The 23,819-nt window shown below is 41.5% G+C and overlaps 1 protein-coding gene across 1 annotated transcript in view; it reads left to right on the plus strand.

The window, feature by feature from the left end:
- LOC123750847 (uncharacterized) overlaps positions 1-20,218 on the plus strand; it is a 118,835-nt gene extending 98,617 nt beyond the window's left edge. Inside the window, exon 5 of the mRNA XM_069336774.1 lies at positions 19,217-20,218. Coding sequence (XP_069192875.1) covers positions 19,217-20,218 — 1,002 coding nt within the window. The remainder of the gene's footprint in view (positions 1-19,216) is intronic.
- The last annotated feature ends 3,601 nt before the right edge of the window (positions 20,219-23,819 follow it).

Genomic DNA, 23,819 nt, shown 5'->3' on the forward strand with positions numbered 1-23,819 from the left:
TCACAGGCACGGCAGGCACCGCCCCCTGCCGAAGCCTCCCCTCCAAAACAGCAGAACCCGCGTCCCTGGGAGCCGGTATCACATCCACAGGCGGGGGTGGGACATGAACCTCCACCTGGACATCCTGCACTACATGCAGCGCAGGCGATGGCAACAACACCCACCACACACACCGGCCCAACAACCCCAGGGGCCATAGTTGTTACCAGATGTGTCGCACAAGTCGTAGAACTCGCCTCAACAGGCAATCAGGCGCCCCAGGCACAGCACCCACTCCGTCCTCAGAACCGTCCGAACGCAACAGGGGCAGTAAATCCTCTGCACGAAAAACATGCACCCGACCAGTCTCTCCCACGTCGCACGCTGCAGCCAGATGACCCTCGTGACCACACCGATAACAGGTGGGCAATTGACCCCGATACTGGCAGCGGAGCATGTAACCCAACACGGACATCGACGACGGTACACTACACTTCAGCGACATCGTCAGGGTGCGGGAGCCGTCAAGCATATCAACACAGTGCCCGGCAACGACCTTGTTCCTCCCAACCAATCACTCACAACCTTTCCTCACACGGGCTACAAATAACCTCAATATAGTCCTCTCTCTACTCCAAAACTCGGAAACCCAACTTACTGTTTCCCCTATTCCACCCTGGCTTTATACAACTCCTAATACAGCAATACAACTCGAAGACAACATTCCAAAGTCTGCACCAAACTCAGCCATAGCCTCAGTCTTTCTCTCAACAATGAAAAATTGCTACCCAAATACCACAGCGATTTATACAGACGGATCTCTTTATAGTATATTTTGGTAGCAGTCTTTCCTGTAGACATATATTATTAAATATGACCGAAAAAGTAAGAAAAATAATTATAACACGAATTTTCTCAATCTTTCGTACATTGAGAATCTTTCTCAATCTTTCGTACATTACACTTGAAACCGGCCATATACTGCAGGTATGTTGACGACATTTTTACACAGGTACCTGATGTCAGACATCTGCAGGAGCTGAAGGAAGCATTTGAGCAGAATTCTGTGTTGCGTTTCACTTACGAGATGGAAAAGGATGGGAAGCTGCTCTTTCTAGATGTAACAGTCATGGAAAAGAGCGGAGGTTTCCACACTGCAGTCTACACTAAGGAAACGAACATAGGAATGTGCCTAAATGCCAACAGCGACTGCCCAGACAGGTACAAGAGGAGTGTTGTTAACGCATATGTCGACCGTGCTCTCAGCCACAGCTCAGAATGGAAGCAAGTCGACGAAGAACTTTGTAGGGTAAGGCAGGTCCTAGTCAACAACGGCTTCTCCAATGGTTTCGTCGAAGACATCATAAGAAGAAAAGTGAAACGCCATGCAACCTCTGAAGAGACAACTAACACAACACCTAGACCCCCTATTAGACTATTTTACAGGAACTTCATTCCACAGCTCATAAAACGGAGGAAAGGGTCCTGAAAGATATTGTTAATAGAAACGTTATCCCTACAGACAAAAATCAGAAGATACAACTGACGATTTACTATAAAACCAAGAAACCGGCCAGCCTACTCATGAGAAACTCTGCAGACACAAAACAGAACGCTTTAAAAGAGACCAATGTCGTCTATGCCTTCAAATGCCCTCTTGGGGATTGTAAGCCTCAAAAAACTCAGTATATAGGCAAGACAACAACATCTCTTTCCAGGCGTTTAACGATGCATAAGCAACAGGGCTCCATTAAGGAACATATAATCTCTTCCCACAACCAAACCATCACCAGGGAAATCTTAGCAAACAACACAGAAATCATCGATAGATACAGCGATAGCAGGCTGCTTGACATCTGCGAGGCACTACACATCAAGAGGTCAACACCAGCAATCAACAGCCAATTAATGCACAACTATATTCTACCCACTTCAAGACTTCGCTCCAGTATAGAAGCATCAAGAAATATGGGCCAATAGGCCCTCTGCAATTACTTCCATTCTTACCTTCAATACCCATTGTTTCATGTTCTGGCTTGTGTTGAAAGTTTGTTTTCACCTCATCCAAAACTGTTGTAACATATCACCTCACCCAAATGTATGTATAAAAAATCGAAGATGTTTAAGCTCTATTCAGTTATAGTTGTGTGTGTGTGTAAACTAAAGTCTTTGAAAATGTAATAAGTTTTACGAAACGCGCTCAAGTGTCGCATCAGACTAGAAATAAAAATGAATTTTGGAGAATTGATTTTTCAATTACCATCAACAATGAAAAGAAACATAAGAAGGATCGAGAAAATTCGTGTTAGAATTATTAATCTTACTTTTTCGGTCATATTTAATAATATATATATATACGAATTAGAATATGATTATTCATGTGGTATATTAGGTTTTTAATAAATGAATTTTTTTTTTAAATTACAAAAAACATTCCGTGCCTTGCCAGGTAAGTCAACATAAACAGCTCATCACGAGACACAACTTAACCAATCTTTAAGTTAAGTAACAATTTCCTTCTGTTTCCATTGTTGCAGTATTACGGTGTCAGGTCCCGGACGTTGTCACCTTCCGGAGGTGACAACGTCAGCAGACACAATGTTTCTGGGTAATCCAGGTTAATCGGGGACAGGGAGAGGGCTCGCATTGCGTTGAGTCTCTGGAATCCTAAGTGTAGGGGCAATAGGGGCCCAGGGTGAACGATTCCTGGGTTCCGTCCTTCTGAGTACTAGGTGTGTGGAGGGGCACTTGTGGGCTGAATGTGTCCAGCAAGTGGTGTCAAGCTGCCAAGCGAGCCAAAAGTAAGCTGGCCGGCCGGTTCTAGTGTAGGACTGAGCTGGAGGTCATTGTTAATAGATATGGTGAAAAGAGTACTCGAATTAGTGGCAAACAAGTGACTTTTCTTTAAACTTGTAAGTGTAGAGTAAACAAGTGTAAACTTGTACCCAGAGACACATAATGTGGCACAATGGACACATTCGATAATTCTACAGCACCAAACGGGTGACAGTTATGTACACCGATGGAGATATAGCAAACTAGAAAGCTCCTTGTGGTTACAGAATTGCTGGGGTCGAAAATGTGACAAAATTCAAACTATGCTGTTTGAGGCAGGATTTTTCTTGAATATCTGACTGTAGCGGCGGTGATGAGACCAGATGTGACTGTCACTGCTGGTGGGTGTAGTGACTGTCACTGCTGGTGGGTGTAGTGACTGTCACTGCTGGTGGGTGTAGTGACTGTCACTGCTGGTGGGTGTAGTGACTGTCACTGCTGGTGGGTGTAGTGACTGTCACTGCTGGTGGGTGTAGTGACTGGTGAGGGTGTTGAGGAGAGTAGAGGTGACTGTCACTGCTGGTGGGTGTAGTGACTGGTGAGGGAGTTGAGGAGAGTAGAGGTGACTGTCACTGCTGGTGGGTGTAGTGACTGGTGAGAGTGTTGAGGAGAGTAGAGGTGACTGTCACTGCTGGTGGGTGTAGTGACTGGTGAGGGTGTTGAGGAGAGCAGAGGTGACTATCACTGCTGGTGGGTGTAGTGACTGGTGAGGGTGTTGAGGAGAGCAGAGGTGACTGTCACTGCTGGTGCGGGTAGTGACTGGTGAGGGTGTTGAGGAGAGCAGAGGTGACTGTCGCTGCTGGTGGGTATAGTGATTGGTGAGAGTGTTGAGGAGAGCAGAGGTGACTGTCGCTGCTGGTGGGTGTAGTGACTGGTGAGGGTGTTGAGGAGAGCAGAGGTGACTGTCACTGCTGGTGCGGGTAGTGACTGGTGAGGGTGTTGAGGAGAGCAGAGGTGACTGTCGCTGCTGGTGGGTATAGTGACTGGTGAGGGTGTTGAGGAGAGCAGAGGTGACTGTCGCTGCTGGTGGGTGTAGTGACTGGTGAGGGTGTTGAGGAGAGCAGAGGTGACTGTCACTGCTGGTGCGGGTAGTGACTGATGAGGGTGGTGAGTGACTAGTATACGTCAGCGAGCAATGGAGAACGTTCTATTTCAGAAAGGAATGTCAAAAAGTGTTGGTGATCTTACCAACTCGCAGATGGAGTTATTAAGATTAGAGTTAAAACTTCATGGAAAAAGTGGCGAAATTTTAAGCTTTAGACAGGATGGTGAAAACGAATTTTTCTTTCTGGCCGCCGGGTGAAAAGATAAATTAAACTGAAGGCTTGGAGGTTAGTTCACGAGGGGATAGACAAATCCTTCGGGATACAGCATAAGAAGAGGAAAATCTGAGATAGAGGATTTTAGATCAGTGTCTTAAGGAGGACTATGGACAGCCTAGGGTTTGTGAGGATGGGAGTAGAGTCCTACCAGGTTTCAATGCCGCAGAAATCGACATTTTTTTTTTTTTTTGGACGGGCGGAGCTCCGTGGATGGCGCAATGAACAGTAAGCAACATTAGTGGCTGGAAAATTTACGGAGAAAGCGAGAGAGATTTATTTAACACTTTCTCTGGAGCAATGTAGGATTTACAGATGTTTAACACACAGGGTGTTACGGACTTCCCGCCATACACTCTAGAATTAACTGCTTAAATCCAAGAAAAAATACGAGAATCGAATGTATCACTTCGTTATATAGCAGAGCTTGCCAGACACACTTGACGAAGGATTGGGACCAACTGAAGTTATTAGTAAATTGAGAGCCGTTTCTGAAATCTTTGAACTCTGGGATCCGAAACCAGTTGAACGATACAAAAGTTCCAAACCTTGTTTGAAATGACGAGGATAGTGCACACGAAAGACAACAATATGACGGTATGACAAGGCATCAGAGGCAACGGTTGTCTAATACACTGACTCCCAACCCATGTTTCTTCTACCATATCTACTGCATATTTCTCTGTATCATATCTACTACATGGGCTCTCTACCGTACACATCCCTGGCATGCAGCTTGGAGAGACGCATTAAACACTTAGGTAGGATAGACAGACTAGTAAAAGAGGAAATTCTCACAATGAATACCATTAGAAAACGAGAACAAAAATGGAAGCTTGAGACTCAGATGAGTCACAGAGATGTTCGGAAGTTTACCTTTAAGTGTAATGGGAAAATGCTAATATTTGAAGGAGAAGGTTGTAGAGGCATTGTTAATTTTAAAAGTAGATGTGATAGGAAAATAGGTCAGGAGACATTGTTCTAGACAACAGGTGACTGGAGAAAAGGGTCCAAGAGCAAGAACTCGATTCTACAGGCATAATAGGTGAGTACACACACACACACGAGTCTTGTAGTTGAGTGGACAGCGCGCGGGACTCGTAATCCTGTGGCCTTGGTTCGATTCCTGGCGCCGGCAGAGACAAATGGGCAGAGTTTCTTTCAAGTGTAGATATGATAGAGCCCAATAGGCTCAGGAATCAGTACACCTGTTGATTGACGGTTGAGAGGCGGGACCAAAGAGCCAGAGCTCAACCCCCACAAACACAACTAGGTGAGTATACACACACACTCACACACACACGAGTCTTGTAGTTGAGTGGACAGCGCGCGGGACTCGTAATCCTGTGGCCTTGGTTCGATTCCCGGCGCCGGCAGAGACAAATAGGCATAGTTTCTTTCACCCATATGGTCCTGTTTCCTAGCATTAAATAGGTACCTGAGAGTTAGACATCTGTTATTTGCTGCTTCCTGGGTGTGTGTGTGCGTGTGTTTGAGATAAATATATGTAGTAGATATTATATAGGGAAAATAGATTGGTTAGAGAGGTGGAGTCGAAGAGCTAATAGCTCGATTCTGCTGGCACAAATAGTAAATACACACTCACACACAAACAGTATAATTAGCATGGTGGTTGCAGATACATGATGCACCCTGACGAGGCGGAGGGCAAGATGGCGCCCGACCATGGAGTACCCGAGCTGAGAGGTATGAGCTACGAGGAGAGACTACGGGAGTCTTCAATATCATTTGGGAGATGAAATTCTTCAAGAGTCAGAGAGAGAGAGAGAGAGAAAGTCCTGGGGGTTGATATCTCGCCAGACCTGTCCCTGAAGCCCATGGCAAGAGGATAACATCAGCAGCATATGCCAGGTTGGCTAACATAAGAATGGCATTTAGAAACTTGTGTACGGAAACATTCAGAACTTTGTATACCACATATGTCAGACCAATCCTGGAGAATGCAGCTCCAGCATGGAGTCCATATGTAGTCAAGCATAAGACTAAACTGGAGAAGGTTCAAAGGTTTGCTACCAAACTAGTACCGGGTTGCGGGGTATGAGCTACGAGGAGAGACTACGGGAGTTAAACCTCACGTCGCTGGAAGACAGAAGAGTTAGTGGGGACTTGATCATCACATACAAGATTCTTAAAGAAATAGATAGGGTAGATAAGGACATGCTATTTAACACAAGGGGCACACACACTAGGGGACACAGGTGGAAACTGAGTGCCCAAATAAGCCACAGAGATATTAGAAAGAACTTTTTTTGTGTCAGAGTGGTTGACAAATGGAATGCATTAGGAAGTGATGTGGTGGAAGTTGACTCCAAACACAGTTTCAAGTGTAACTATGATAGAGCCTAGTAGACTCAGGAACCTGTACACTAGTTGATTGATAGTTGAGAGGCGGGACCAAAGAGCCAGAGCTCATCCCTTGCAAGTACAAATAGGGTAGTACCCAAGCCCCAACCCACGAATATCACTATATTCTCCATACACACGTAGTTAAACAGGTCAGGCCAGAAACACCACGGAGCAGCAGCATAAAGTTGACCTCAGTGCCTCTACACTCCTTCTTAAAGCTGCACCCACACACACAATCTTTTCACCTGGATCTTTTCAACCCAACACATTTCTCGTTATGCGATACGGCGAGCGAGGGGGGAGAGGGGGGGGGCAAGGGGGGGAAACATTTACAAAAATATTATTTCGCGATTTTTTTTGAGAGATCTTGTTCAATGTCACTCCGTCCAATAATGACCTCAATAATATTTACAAAATAAATTGATATACTATTAAATATATAGTATAAGCAATACATATATATAGTGTAAGCATTTATACATATAATTGCTGACCAAACATAAAATATACATATAACATATTATAACATATAATGTGCATATAACATGCATATAATAGACATATTATATACATATAACATATTATGCATTTAGGATGACCAAACCATATGTGTGGTTTGGTCATCTTATATTATGGTCAATTGAAATTTCACATTCTACCCTGAAATGTTGAAGCGTTTCCTGTTACTGTTTATCAGGAGAATATTTTGTGTGGCTTGGCATACGAACTGTGATCACTTGGTCCGCATTTTATACTTAGCTCTACTCAGTGTATTATTGTAATATCCTTTGCTATGGTCAGATTACCACTGTAATGTTCTTAGCAGTCGTCAGTGTATTTCTGTCCTGTCCGTAGCTGTGGTCAATGCTCATCTTCCTAGTCTTTGTTGGTAGTCAGTGTACCTCTGGCATGTACCTAGCAGTAGTCAGCATACCTATGGCATGTACCTAGTAGTCTTTAGTGTACCTCTGGCATGTACCTAGTAGTCTTTAGTGTACCTCTGTCATATACATGTAGTAGTCAGCGTACCTCTACCATATACCTAGCAGTCATCATTATACCTCTGCCATGTCCCTAGGATTGGTCACTGTACTTCTATCATTGGTCGGTGCTCAGGTCCCTAGTCCCTAGCTGTGATCCCAGCACAAGTTCTCTGTGATGGAGGATACAGTTTGCAGAGCTCTTCAAACTCACGTTTCATGCACCCGAATAATGAAAAAGTGTGCTTTAAAACAAGTATTTATGTTAATACTCTTGCAAGCAGCACTTCTGCCTCTGTCATTACCATTGATATTACACAATATTTTTCAAATATTTTGAGTGAATTGTATTTCAATTACTTTCTAAAAATATAAGTTTGGCAAGAACTTCTATACACCTTTTCAGTCCATCCGAAATTGATACGATTTGTTTAAGTTCTTATGAATACACAGCCAAAATCTAAATCTAAATATTGCGTTTGTTATTTAGTTTTGAGTTGAATATTATCATACACATTTTTCCATAAACTTTATAGACGTTTAATTGTGTTTTGTGGGAGAAACGATAGAGAATGAGAAGACAAATCCATTTTGTGGGATTTGGGATTAGCTTATACTAATCGGGTTCGTCAGAATTGAAAAAGAGATCGACTTTCCATGGTCCTATTCAGACCCCTCACGATGATTTTTGTCCCTCCCCGCAAGTGTACTTACGAAAATATTTTGAAAAAAAAATCAATACGTATTTCTAATAGAAATATCCATCTTTATTCATTGATATCCGAAAAATTAGCTGAAATGTCCTGCGATCTTTACTAAAGCCACAGTCCCATAAACCACATCAATTATATGCTGAAACTCCTGGTCCCATACAAGACTGAAGGTCAACTCACAAATTCGAGAGGAGAAACTATTATATTTTATGTGAATGCCATTTAACAATATAAATACAGAGTAGCATGAGTGGTGGCAGTGGAGGAGAAAGAAAGGGGAGTGGGGTAAGGGGAGAGTAGGTAAGAGGTGTTAAGGGAAGGAAGGAAAGTAGGAAGGAGAGCCCCAAAGGTGTGGGCACAAGGGGTGAGGGGAAAGAAGAGTAACAAAGAGGACGAAATGGGGGTGGCGAAAGTGGTGTGGTAAGTAGGGGAAGGGGAGGAAGGGTGTAAGGGGGGGAGGTCCTGGGGAAGGACCAGAGGGAGGTGATAGAGGGGATGAGGTCTAGGGGGTCAAGAAGGAGATGGGGTAAGAGGGTTGTGGGGAGAGACAGAATATCCCGGGCACCGCCGGGTAACCCTCCGTGCTTACAATAAGAGAGTACGTTTGTTTGTCTATTCAAATTTGGAGGCCAGATGCTTAGGGCTAGGCTCACCCTAATTGGCAGTGGGAATGGTCTGGGGGTGTGGGAGGAACGCAGGCTGGTCAGGGCCGCCGTTATTCAAAAGTGAACAGCGTGCCAGGGTCGCATTCACACCACCACGACGATAGGTTGACCCAAGCTACCGGCTAACCCTGTAAATTTAGTTTTAACACTAAGAACCTAACATTTATGACTTTTCTGATAATAATATTCAACACTGATGCCGAAAAAAATTACAGAATATTTCTGATATTAATGTCTGCAATAGGCCTGTAACGGTTCTATTGTTACGTAAAGTATGGTGACAATAAACACAGACACTAAGATACTATATATATATTTGGTCTAATATACAGAAGTACACAGGTGATACTTTGGTGTGAGTTGAGCGCACTGAGCGTCGGTACAGTATCTCGCAAGTGTCTGCTCTAGACCACACTTGAAAGTAGACTCTGGTTAATGTTTGCTATTCTGCTGCTTATATGCTCGGGCAACACCTCACCGTGTTGCCCGGGCAACGCCTCACCTCATTCATCTCCAAAAAGGTTGACAGGAATATTAACAATGCATTTGGAGCGAGTATATTATTGGGATAATCTACTCGCTACAGAACTCCCCCTCCCAGGGGATGAAAGGAAAAATACTTGATCAAGGAACTTAGCTGGTCGGTGAATTGTACGACCTGCTCGCGTTACATAACCATCAAAGTTAACTTCCTCCTCTTCGCTGATGTCATCTAACTGGGTCGTAGGGTGGGAGGTCGCACAGGATCGTCCTTCGTCGTAGGATCAGGTTGTGGTGCGGCTGGTAACTGGGGTTGTAGGGTGGGGGGTCGTACAGGATCGTCCGTTGTCGTAGGTGGCGGTGCTGCTGGTAACTGTGGTCGAAAAAGTGAACTGCGTAGTCGGCGGATGTGTCTCTGGATTTAGCAGTGTCGCAGACGTTGAGACGAAGCCTGGAGCAGAGCAGAGATCAGCTCTCTGCTGATCAGCTCTCAGCAGAGAGCTGAGTGAGGCCGGAGTCGTGGAGCTCTATGTGGGAGAGTGTGGCGGCTCGATTGAGAATTGTGAGTGTCTGAACTCAGGGAGCGAGAGCGTGGCGGCTCGATGCGGTCGTAGTCTGCTCTGTGTCGAAGCTGTAGAGTCTTGGGTTGTTGGTGGAGCATTTAGATCCGGGGCGGATGGGCTCGGGCACCAGGACAATATGAGGTAATGTAGGCACGTAGTTAGGACAACAAGGGAATCACTGCTAGAGCTGAATTGTCCTGGAGGCGACGAAGAGTCGGAAACGCAAGCTGTAAGTCCTGTACTGCGCAAAGTGTTTGAGTCGGCAGAGTATCAGAATGCAGTGAACGTGTAGATGAATCTGACGAAAGAGCAGCTTTCGTGGGCGCCCCTGTAGAACAAGCAGTGCCCTGGCAGCGACGGAGAGTCGGCAGGACAGGCTGTAGATCCCACATTATGTAGTTACTGATGAAGCTGCCAGATGAGTGAGTAGTGATCGTGGAGCAGCAAGCCGTAGTAGATGAAAATGCAGAGATGATCGCGATGAAAATCATAGCTGTGGCAAGAGTGTTGGCAACGTTCCACGACAGGTGGCTGCGGTCCACAGCAAGCAGCAGCAGTGGAGGTCCAGTGAGAGTCCATGTTGTAGTCCATCGTGGCTGGGTATCGTCGAAACTCTCTGGGGTCACCAATGTAACGGTTCTATTGTTACGTAAAGTATGGTGACAATAAACACAGACACTAAGATACTATATATATATTTGGTCGAATATACAGAAGTACACAGGTGATACTTTGGTGTGAGTTGAGCGCACTGAGCGTCGGTACAGTATCTCGCAAGTGTCTGCTCTAGACCACACTTGAAAGTAGACTCTGGTTAATGTTTGCTATTCTGCTGCTTATATGCTCGGGCAACACCTCACCGTGTTGCCCGGGCAACGCCTCACCTCATTCATCTCCAAAGGATGACAGGAATATTAACAATGCATTTGGAGCGAGTATATTATTGGGATAATCTACTCGCTACAGGCCGATAAAACACATAAGTTAATTTCATAATTAACTCTAACTTATGCTAACTCATAATTAACTAATGCTACTCGGACTAAAAGACATTTAGTCCGAATAGCATAAGTTAATTTTAGCCACCACTCCGAGGAATTAACCTCCCACTCATAGACCAATGAGAGCCAGCCCCTCACACATTCGATCAGAGCAACTTTAATATTCTTTGTCAATATCTTGCTAGTAGCATCGTAGGATAGAGAGAAAACAGGGATGGTGAGAGGGGAAAGAGGTCTAGGGGGTGTGAAAGAAAAGGGCAGAACGAAGGTAGGGGGAAGGGGAGGGGGTGAAAGAGACCCATACATTTTCTGAGTGAAGGGAAGAAACGGAGGTGACAGGGAAAAACCTATGGGATATGGGAGTGGATACAGCGGGGGGGGGGGAGCTAAGGTAGGGGTGGGGATAAGGGGAGGAGGGAAGAGTGTAAGGGGAGGACCAAAGGGGTGGGCACAATAAGGTGTCGAGTGGAAGATGGGAGACGAAGGGTGGGAAGAAAGACAGAATATACCGAGCAATCATGGGTAACCCTTAATGTTATATATTATGAAACGGAAGAGTGGTTAGCCGGAGGGAGAGAGGGAAGTTTGCGTGAGAAGGGGTGGGGAAGGTGGGATGGTAAGGGTGGGGAAGGGGTAGAGGTAGGGGTAGGGATGGGGTAGTGGTAAAGGTGGGGAAGGTGGAGGGGAAGATGAGGGGAGGTGACGACGAGGGCAGCATCTAAAACTGAATGTAACTTAAGACAACTGTTTTGTAACTTAAGACTATTGTATTGTGACTGAAGACTATTGTATTGTGACTTAAGACTACTGTATTGTGACTGAAGACTATGAATATTGTAATTGATAAAATGACTGATAATTCATATATTATAATAACAAATCCCAGTAATTTTCTTTTATACTTTGCCAAGGGGCCAGCCTTTTGGGACACTCTGTATATAATTACCCAGTACAATCCCTGAACATTTTGGGACGCCTTGTATGTAATTACCCAGTATAATCCCTGAACACTTTGGGACTCCCTGTACGTAATTACTCAGTACAATCCCTGAACATTGACCACATAAACGTTGGAGATCGTGAAGATCACATTTGGCCAGAGTCTACTTTGGTTATATTTCGCATTGAAAGTGTGTTGTTTAATCGAGTTGAGTAACTGCAAGGTTCTCAAGCGGTGGTGTCAAGACACAAGTAAATATGACGAGCGGGAGAGGTCATAAGAGGTCACAACGTTTGGTCTGGCATGACAAATAAACCACGAGTTTGTATTATAAGTTAAATCATAAATTTTATTACTGGGCTCAAAAATGTTCTAAATAGAATGCCAAACAAAATTGTCACAATGGGCTTTGTGCAGAATTCAATATGACGGGTCACAAAGTCGATGGTCAGGTCAAAGGTAATTTGTGGGTTCCGGTTAAATAGTAGAAACTAAGAAAGAAGTTCTATTATATCAAAAGTTAGAGATATAGTCACAGATAAGAGAAAGGTATTTTATGGACAATGTCACTGATCAATATATGAGTTTTCTATAATAAATCTGCTCCCAAATATTTAATAAAGACAATATAAAAAAAGGAAAGAGGGAAAGAAATTCAGGATGATACAACTCCGCCAAATATTAAATGTTTTTAGAGTGTGGATGTGTAATGTGTGGGCGGGAAATTACAGTGTACACACATAAGCTGTTTTGTGTGTACATAAAAACATTCTCGCGTGTCCATATGTACTTTTGTGTATTGTAAGAGCGTGTGAGAGAATAGTCAGAATAAGGGAAGAATTGTATTTATTGTTCATGAACTTGGAGACCTCTACATTATAATTTATGGCAATTAATCACTTTGTTCGTACTTCCTGTATCTTGAATGATGCGATCATGCTTCTCACTGTTCCTGGTTTCTTGTGATCATACGCATCATTCTTTTGAATGTTGTGATCATACTCATCATTCTCTTGTATGTTCTATTTCAATATTGTATTTTACATGGCATAAATTCCTTAATCAAATTACTCTCGGATCAGTTAAAGGTGTACATATATATGTATATATTAATAGCGATATTCAGATTTTTTTTATTTTGTTCCAGATCCATAAGTCTTCCTTCCTTCAACTTGGAGTTTTCTCAGTTCATGACCCAGTTTTGTAGCAAATATCTGAACTTTCTCTCAATTCCCGTCTGGTAGCCCCACTGGTCGGATCTTTGAAACATCCAAGAAAGTTTGCCAGCTTTGCATAGGCCGCTGTAATTCAGTTTATTTGTGTGTATATATATATATATATCAATATATATATATATATATATATATATATATATATATATATATATATATATATATATATATATATATATATATATATATATATATATGTCGTACCTAGTAGCCAGAACGCACTTCTCAGCCTACTACGCAAGGCCCGATTTGCCTAATAAGCCAAGTTTTCCTGAATTAATATGTTTTCTCTAATTTTTTTCTTATGAAATGATGAAGCTACCCATTTCATTATGTATGAGGTCAATTTTTTTTTATTGGAGTTAAAATTAACGTAGATATTTGACCGAACCTAACCAACCCTACCTAACCTAACCTAACCTATCTTTATAGGTTAGGTTAGGTTAGGTAACTGAAAAAGTTAAGTTAGGTTAGGTTTGGTAGGTTAGGTAGTCAAAAAGCAATTAATTCATGAAAACTTGGCTTATTAGGCAAATTGGGCCTTGCATATTAGGCTGAGAAGTGCGTTCTGGCTACTAGGTACGACATATATATATATATATATATATATATATATATATATATATATATATATATATATATATATATATATATATATATATATATATATATATATATATATATGCAACAATGATCACAAAAACACTGATCCAAGTATGCAGAATAACCACATGTGAAAAATAGAACATGCTTAACGCGTTTTCGGCTAATTCGCCTTCATCAGAGCAAAGTAGAATGAAGATAAGATTGCTGATCAGACCTTTATATCCGCCTGGGCAGGTCACCTGACCACCAAAAATAAGTGGGGGAAAGGAATTATAAGAAAGAAGGTAACTGCAGAAGACCTATTGGCCCATACGAGGCAGCTAATATTAATATCTCCAATATATATATATATATATATATATATATATATATATATATATATATATATATATATATATATATATATATATATATATATATGTCGTACCTAGTAGCCAGAACGCACTTTTCAGCCTACTATGCAAGGCCCGATTTGCCTAATAAGCCAAGTTTTGCTGAATTACTATATTTTCTCTAATTTTTTTCTTATGAAATGATAAAGCTACCCATTTCATTATGTATGAGGAAAATTTTTTTTATTGGAGTTAAAATTAACGTAGATATATGACCGGATCTAACCAACCCTACCTAACCTAATCTAACCTATCTTTATAGGTTAGGTTAGGTTAGGTTGCCGAAAAAGTTAGGTTAGGTTAGGTAGGTTAGGTAGTCGAAAAACAATTTATTCATGAAAACGTGGCTTATTAGGCAAATCGGGCCTTGCATAGTAGGCTGAGAACTGCGTTCTAGCTACTAGGTACGACATTATATATATATATATATATATATATATATATATATATATATATATATATATATATATATATATATATATATATATATATATATATATATATATATGTCGTACCTAGTAGCCAGAATGCACTTCTTGGCCTACTTTGCATGGCCCGATTTGCCTAATAAGCCAAGTTTTCCTAAAGTAATAAATTTTCTCTATTTTTTTTTATGAAATGATAAAGCTACCCATTTCATTATGTATGAGGTCAATTTTTTTTTATTGGAGTTAAAATTAACGTAGATATATGACCGAACCTAACCAACCCTACCTAACCTATCTTTATAGGTTAGGTTAGGTAGCCGAAAAAGTTAGGTTAGGTTAGGTAGGTTAGGTAGTCGAAAAACAAATATTTCATGAAAATTTTGCTTATTAGGCAAATCGGGCCTTGCATAGTAGGCAGAGAAGTGCGTTGTGGCTACTAGGTATGCCATATATATATATATATATATATATATATATATATATATATATATATATATATATATATATATATATATATATATATATATATATATGTGCAGTATTATTAAATATGATCGAAAAAGTAAGATTAACAATTCTAACATGAATTTTCTCTATCTTATGTTTCTTTTCACTATAGATGGTAATTCAAAGATCTATTCTCCAAAAATTCATTTTTATTTCTAGTCTAGAAAACTTAGACAAGAAATAAAAATTTATTTTTGGAGAATAGATCTTTGAATTACCATCAACAGTGAAAAGAAACATAAGATAGAGAAAAATCGTGTTAGAATTATTAATCTTACTTTTTCGGTCATATTTAATAATATATGTCTACAGGAAAGACTGCTACCAAAATATATATATATATATATATATATATATATATATATATATATATATATATATATATATATATATATAAATATATATATATATATATATATATATATATAAATATATATATATATATATATATATATATATATATATATATATATATATATATATATATATATATATATATATATATATATGACCGAAAAAGTAAGATTAATAATTCTAACACGAATTTTCTCGATCTTTCTTATGTTTCTTTTCACTGTTGGTAGTAATTGAAAAATCAATTCTCCAAAATTCATTTTTATTTCTAGTCTGACGCGACACTTGAGCGCGTTTCGTAAAACTTATTACATTGTCAAAGACTTTAGTTTACACACACACAACTGAACTATAACTGAATAGAGCTTAAACATCTTCGATTTTTTATACCTGCAATTGGGTGAAGTGATATGTTACAACAGTTTTGCTTGAGGTGAAAACAAACTTTCAACACAAGACAGAACACGAAATAATGGGTATTGAAGGTAAGAATGGAAGTAATTGTAGAAAGCCTATGGGTCCATATTTCTTGATGCTTCTATATTGGAGCGGAGTCTTGAAGTGGGTAGAATATAGTTGTGCATTAATTGGCTGTTAATAGCTGGTGTTGACTTCTTGATGTGTAGTGCCTCGCAGACGTCAAGCCGCCTGCTATCGCTGTAGCTATCGATGATTTCTGTGTTGTTTGCTAAGATTTCTCTGGTGATGGTTTGGTTGTGGGAAGAGATTATATGTTCCTTAATGGAGCCCTGTTGCTTATGCATCGTTAAACGCCTGGAAAGAGATGTTGTTGTCTTGCCTATATACTGGGTTTTTTGAGGCTTACAATCCCCAAAAGGGCATTTGAAGGCATAGACGACGTTGGTCTCTTTTAAAGCGTTCTGCTTTGTGTCTGGAGAGTTTCTCGTGAGTAGGCTGGTCGTTTTTCTGGTTTTATAGTAAATCGTCAGTTGTATCTTCTGATTTTTGTCTGTAGGGATAACGTTTCTATTAACAATATCTTTCAGGACCCTTTCCTCCGTTTTATGAGCTGTGGAAAAGAAGTTATATAGATACAGGGATAGCAGGCGGCTTGACGTCTGCGAGGCACTACACATCAAGAAGTCAACACCAGCAATCAACAGCCAATTAATGCACAAATATATTCTACCCACTTCAAGACTCCGCTCCAATACAGAAGCATAAAAAATTATGGACCAATAGGCTTTCTACAATTCCATTCAATACCCATTGTTTCGTGTTCTGTCTTGTGTTTGAATTTAATACCCATTCAATACCCATTGTTGAAAGTTTGTTTTCACCTCATCCACCTCACCCAAATGTAGATATAAAATAGAAGATGTGTAAGCTCTATTCAGTTTCAGTTGTGTGTTTGTAAACTAAAGTCTTTGAAAATGTAATAAGTTTTACGAAACGCGCTCAAGTGTCGCGTCAGACTAGAAATAAAAATGAATTTTGGAGAATTGATTTTTCAGTTACCATCAACAGTGAAAAATAACATAAGAAAGATTGAGAAAATTCGTTTTAGAATTATTAATCTTACTTTTTCGGTCATATTTAATAATAATAATATATATATATATATATATATATATATATATATATATATATATATATATATATATATATATATATATATTAACCACACCTGGAAAAATAGAGAATGCTAAACGCATTTTCAGCTCAATTCGCCTTCATCAGAGCATTTTAGAATGAAGAAGGAAACGTGAATGGCTACCTTATATCCGACAGGGCGGGTCACCTGACCACCAAGAACGTAAGAATAAAAACCTATTAACCCATATACAAGTAAAGAAAGGAGGATGAACCTTCGGATAAAAGGGGACGAAAAAGGGGTTAAATGGATGCTATATTGAAGCTTATATAGGGGATCTAATTTGTACATGTCAGGGCTCACATTAAGACTGTTGTTTCATTGTTAGATCAGAGCAGACTTGATCACATTCGTTCAACGAAATTCTTACTTTTAACAATGCATTTCGCCCCTCTAAATTCGATAGAATCATCACATAAACTTTAATGTAAATACAGTCCACTGGAGCGCTTGGTTGTACGAATAGCATATGAATGTTGTTTTAAACGTGAGGAAAGAGATTTACCAGTCTGGCCGATATAAACACATGCACACTCATTACAAGTGATGGAGTACACACAACCTGCTACTGACGAGGGCGAGTTCTTAATTAACATGGACTTAACTGTATTATTATTTTGTAATACTGAGTTAATATTAAGGTTTTTCTGGGCTGGGGCGAGATTTACTAGTCCCTCAAAATATGGTAATACCAACAAGTTTTTTATTCCTGGCTTAGACTTGGGAGCTTGTTTGTAGATCGTCCTTTTTGCTTAACCAAACGTGACATCCAAGACCGATTTTATGTATTTTAACTTATTCCCAATTTCAGATATTTTTGTTATTTCTTCGTCAAATAATTCCGGGCTGTAAACTTTCAAGGCTCTGAGAAACATTCCTGAAAATACTACCCGCTTTACCTGAACATGCCGATTTGAATAAAAATGAACATAGGGGCAAACATTGGTAGGTTTCCTATTCTCGTTGAATTATAAACTTCTACTAATTCTATGAATCATGATCTCTAAAAAAAAAAAGACAGAACACCATTCCTTTCATTCTCAATTGTAAATTTGATTGACGGATCCAGCGAATTAAGCTGAATGAGAATTTTTTTTTGGTCGTGGTTAACCGGCCACAGGCATAAAATATCGTCAACGTACCTGTACCACAACAAATTCGAGGGTAAAATCCTGGGTAAGATATTAATTTCAAAACAATACATGTACAAATTGCTCAAAACCGGGGAGAGGGAACTTCCCATCGCAATGCCAAATGTTTGTTTATAAAATGAATCATTAAAGCTGAAATAGTTATCTTTAATGCAAAGTTTTATGAGATCACTCATAAAATGGAACTTTTATGAACTCAAAAGTTCATACAGCGAAGAACTGAGCGTGTTCTATATATGTAATATGCAACCGTAGTTATCTGAGGTTTTCTTGCCCCAACTCCAATCCTCACAACCCTGCATTTGTTAGAGTTAAAGTGTAGTAGTCTTTTTCAAACCATCTCTTGAGATTGTCTAGTTCATCTTATAATTTTCTGGCATTGTTCCTCTGTTCTGATTTGTCTCATTGGCTTAACATTGATAGCAAACATGAATAAGAATGAGCTTACTCTCTGCATTAGATCGTTTACATGTATTTGGATGGGCTCTAATACCGACCCATCAAGTACTCCACGCATTACCTCTCCATTATGATGGTCTCCTCGCACTCAGGCTCTTTGCCTTCTTCCTGATCGGTACTCCTTCACCCACCTCAGTGCTTTTCTCAATACACCAGCCTGCTTCTCGAGTTTGCAAGTTAGTCGCTGGTGAGTAGTAGTACTGACAAAAGCCATCTGGTCATGCAGGAATATGTAGTCTGCCCAGCGCTCTTTCTATAGTTTTCATCTTGCAATGGAACTTTCATAAGTTGGCAAAGCAACATTTTTTAATACGGATTATATGGTAATGCTTGTAAACAATGTACATATATTAGAAAGGTTCTGCGAGGTTTCTTAGAACTAAAATGTCTAATATCTTACAGGAGAATACGTGTTTGTGACACATAGCTTGAGTTCAGTTACTCCTGTCTTCCTCTTTTTGTATAAAATTGTGCCGTCACCTGCCGCCATCTTGGCTTCACCACAAAAGAGGAACTCTAACCTCAGTCCCGGAGGAACCTCTCGCTTAAGGTCCCTTCTGTGTTGAATAAAGTAGGTCGACACGTACAGAATATGACCAGCTGCACGGGCTTTACAGCTCTCGTCCACAGGCTCACAGGAACAGGGACAAGCCTCCTGCAAGTCGTCCACAGGCTCACAGGAACAGGAACAAGCCTCCTGCAAGTCGTCCACAGGCTCACAGGAACAGGAACAAGCCTCCTGCAAGTCGTCCACAGGCTCACAGGTACAGGGACAAGCCTCCTGCAAGTCGTCCACAGGCTCACAGGTACAGGGACAAGCCTCCTGCAAGTCGTCCACAGGCTCACAGGTACAGGGACAAGCCTCCTGCAAGTCGTCCACAGGCTCACAGGTACAGGGACAAGCCTCCTGCAAGTCGTCCACAGGCTCACAGGTACAGGGACAAGCCTCCTGCAAGTCGTCCACAGGCTCACAGGTACAGGGACAAGCCTCCTGTAAGTCGTCCACAGGCTCACAGGTACAGGGACAAGCCTCCTGCAAGTCGTCCACAGGCTCACAGGTACAGGGACAAGCCTCCTGCAAGTCGTCCACAGGCTCACAGGTACAGGGACAAGCCTCCTGCAAGTCGTCCACAGGCTCACAGGTACAGGGACAAGCCTCCTGCAAGTCGTCCACAGGCTCACAGGTACAGGGACAAGCCTCCTGCAAGTCGTCCACAGGCTCACAGGTACAGGGACAAGCCTCCTGCAAGTCGTCCACAGGCTCACAGGTACAGGGACAAGCCTCCTGCAAGTCGTCCACAGGCTCATAGGTACAGGGACAAGCCTCCTGCAAGTCGTCCACAGGCTCACAGGAACAGGGACAAGCCTCCTGCAAGTCGTCCACAGGCTCACAGGAACAGGGACAAGCCTCCTGCAAGTCGTCCACAGGCTCACAGGAACAGGGACAAGCCTCCTGCAAGTCGTCCACAGGCTCACAGGAACAGGGACAAGCCTCCTGCAAGTCGTCCACAGGCTCACAGGAACAGGGACAAGCCTCCTGCAAGTCGTCCACAGGCTCACAGGAACAGGGACAAGCCTCCTGCAAGTCGTGCACAAGCTCACAGGAACTTCTACAGTCAGTGCCCACAATAATAACATTACAACTCACAACTCTGTGTTTCAGACCAAGGCGTAAATAAATGTGGGGATACCGTGTTTCCTTATGGTTACCTTGTGTTGATTTCCGGGCTTAGCGACCTCGCGGCCCGGTCATCGACCAGGCCTTCTGGTTGCTGGACTGGTCAACCAGGCTGTTGGACGAGGCTTCTCGCAGCCTGACGTATGAAGCACAGCTTGGTTCATCAACTATCCTCTGGAGGTATTTATCGAGTTCTCTCGTGAACACTGCAAGGGGGTCGGCCAGTTATGTCCCTTATGTGTAGTGTAAGCGTGTTGAACAATCTCGGACCTCTGATGTTGATAGTTCTCTCTTGAACACTGTGAGGAGTAGGCCAGTTATGCTCCTTATGTCTAGTGGAAGCGTGTTGAACAGTCTCGGGCGTCTGATGTTGAAACTTCTTTCTTCAACACTGTGAGGGCTCGGCCAGTTATGACCCTTATGTGTAGTAAAAGTGTGTTGAACAGTCTCGGGGCTCTGATGTTGATAGTTCTCTCTTGAACACTGAGGGGTCGGCCAGTTACGCCCCTTATATGAAGTAGAAGCGTGTTGAACAGTCTCGGACTTCTGATGTTGATAGTGTTAAGTCCCCCTTAATTAATTCTTACCACTTTCGTTGAGTCTTGTCCTGGTTTTCGTCAGCAGCGTCGCCGTGACTATACCATCTGGTCAGGTCACTCTCGGCCTCGTTGTCAGGAACGTTACCCGTGAACCAGAGCTCCTGCAGCCTCACGACGTTGTCTCGTAATTGTTACTTTTAACCTTGCCATCACACAGTTTGGTTCCTCACATCAAATGAATAAGTGTTATGTATATAATCTTTCACCTCGAATCTATCAGGCAAGTCGCCACAACAAGTAAATGAAAAACGCAAGCACAGGTCTTATAAAGGAGAAGATATATTGGACAAATTAAGTCTTCGTGAAAGGATTTAAATGCCCTGAGCACAACAGGAAAAAGTCTTAAAAGCTTCTCCGGGCGATTTGCTGCCCGGGGGGGGGGGGGGGGAGGCCTGGAAGTAAATCTCGCTGGTTCTTAAGCAACCTTTCCTTATCAAGACGGTACCATACCAACTTAACCATGGATAGGAAGTAGCTAATAGTGCTATTAGCTACTTCCTATCCATGGTTAAGTTAGGTTAAGGTTACGCTGGGTTAAGGTTACATTAGGTGAGGTTACGTTAGGTTTGGATATGTTAGTATGATGTATTTATTCACAAACATATGAAATAATAAATTAAAAAACTATATGAGTATTCCTTAGAATTTCATTTACATTAAACCAAATTTTTCAGACCATTTACAAAACAACGAGTTAAGCAAATACATGTAATATTTTATACCAATAACTTATAATGAATAAAGTAGTAACTTGAGAATGCTTTCTGATTAAGACGAAGGTTCACATGACAGTTAATAAGTAAACTATTATTGGAACTGTAATATGCTTTACACACCAGCTTTTAAAGCAAACTTAAAAGCAAATTGTTTGATAAAATAGCTCTAAAGTTAATAGTAAAAACAGAATTAAAAAAAATAGGAAATGAGGCAAAATTAAATAAAACAAGAAAAATGTAGTATAAAGAGAAACCAATGAAAAAAATAGTAATTGAAGTTGCAAGAAAATATAAGAAACTGAAGACATTCTAGCAAAGTAGCAGGAATACCAGGACACGTAATGGGAAGATCGGCTAATTTAAGGCACGCGGGCGTATCAGTAGAAGGAGAGGAAGCAGCGAGAGCTTCGATAATGTATAAATATAGACATTTAAAAGAGCACAAATAAAGAGATAAGTCATGTGAAAGTGTTAGGAATTCATCACGTATCATATGAACAGTAGTTTATGATATATTACGTAGAAAACGGTTCTAAAACTTAATTCCAAAACCCTTCCCTTCCCTTTTTTCGTTTTAATCTTACCTACTATAAATTCATAGCTGACTTTCTCACAGAGAGCGGGTGTACGGTCACACCTCACACACACACACACACACACACACACACACACACACACACACACACACACACACACACACACACACACACACACACACACACACACACATATTCAGAAACTTGTGTAAAGAATCATTCAGAACTTTGTATACCACATATGTCAGGCCAATCCTGGAGTTTGCAGCGCCAGCATGGAGTCCATATCTAGTCAAGGATAAGACTAAACTGGAAAAGGTTCAAAGGTTTGCCACCAGATTAGTACCCGAGCTGAGAGGTATGAGCTACCAGGAGAGACTACGGGAATTAAACCTCACTTCGCTGGAAGACAGAAGAGTTAGAGGGGACATGATCACCACATTCAAGATTCTGAAGGGAATTGATAGGATAGATAAAGACAGTCTATTTAACACAAGGGGAACACGCACAAGGGGACACAGGTGGAAACTGAGTGCCCAAATGAGCCACAGATATATTAGAAAGAACTTTTTTAGTGTCAGAGTGGTTGACAAATGGAATGCATTAGGGGGTGATGTGGTGGAGGCTGACTCCATACACAGTTTCAAATGTAGATATGACAGAGCCCGATAGGCTCAGGAATCTGTACACCTGTTGATTGACGGTTGAGAGGCGAGACCAAAGAGCCAGAGCTCAACCCCCGCAAACACAACTAGGTGAGTACAACTAGGTGAGTACACACACATGCAAAGTAATGAAACTAGGCAGTGGAAACAGGAGGCCAGGCACAGGATACAGAATAGGAGATGAAGTACTTAATGAAACAGACAGAGAGAAAGATCTAGGAGTTGATATCACACCAAACCTGTCTCCTGAAGCCCACATAACGAGAATAACGTCTGCGGCATATGCGAAGCTGGCTAACATCAGAACGGCGTTCAGGAACCTGTGTAAGGAATCATTCAGAATCTTGTACACCACATATGTAAGACCAATCCTGGAGTATACGGCCCCAGCATGGAGCCCGTACCTTGTCAAGCACAAGACGAAGCTGGAAAAAGTCCAAAGGTATGGTACTAGACTAGTCCCAGAACTAAGAGGCATGAGTTATGAGAAAAGGCTGCGGGAAATGCACCTTACGACACTGGAAGACAGAAGAGTAAAGGGGGGACATGATCACAACCTACAAAATCCTCAGGGGAATCGACCGGGTAAACAAGGATGAACTATTCAACACTGGTGGGACGAGAACAAGGGGACACAGGTGGAAGCTGAGTACCCAAATGAGCCACAGAGACGTTAGAAAGATGTTTTTCAGTGTCAGAGTAGTTAGTAAATGGAATGCACTAGGAAGTGATGTGGTGGAGGCAGACTCCATACACAGTTTCAAATGTAGATATGATAGAGCCCAGTAGGCTCAGGAATCTGTTGAAAGGCGGGACCAAAGAGCCAAAGCTCAACCCCCGCAAGCACAATTAGGTGAGTACAATTAGGTGAGTACACACACACACACACACACACACACACACACACACACACACACACACACATACACGACCTACGCCTGGCAGCGGCATGGATGGAGACAGCAGGCCTACACTCAACTGTCAACAGTACTTTTAACACCTGTTTTTACTGTGGGATGTTTTGAATTGGCGGTAAGGT

Source organism: Procambarus clarkii, chromosome 36, assembly GCF_040958095.1.
Source record: "Procambarus clarkii isolate CNS0578487 chromosome 36, FALCON_Pclarkii_2.0, whole genome shotgun sequence".
NCBI lineage: Eukaryota > Metazoa > Arthropoda > Malacostraca > Decapoda > Cambaridae > Procambarus > Procambarus clarkii.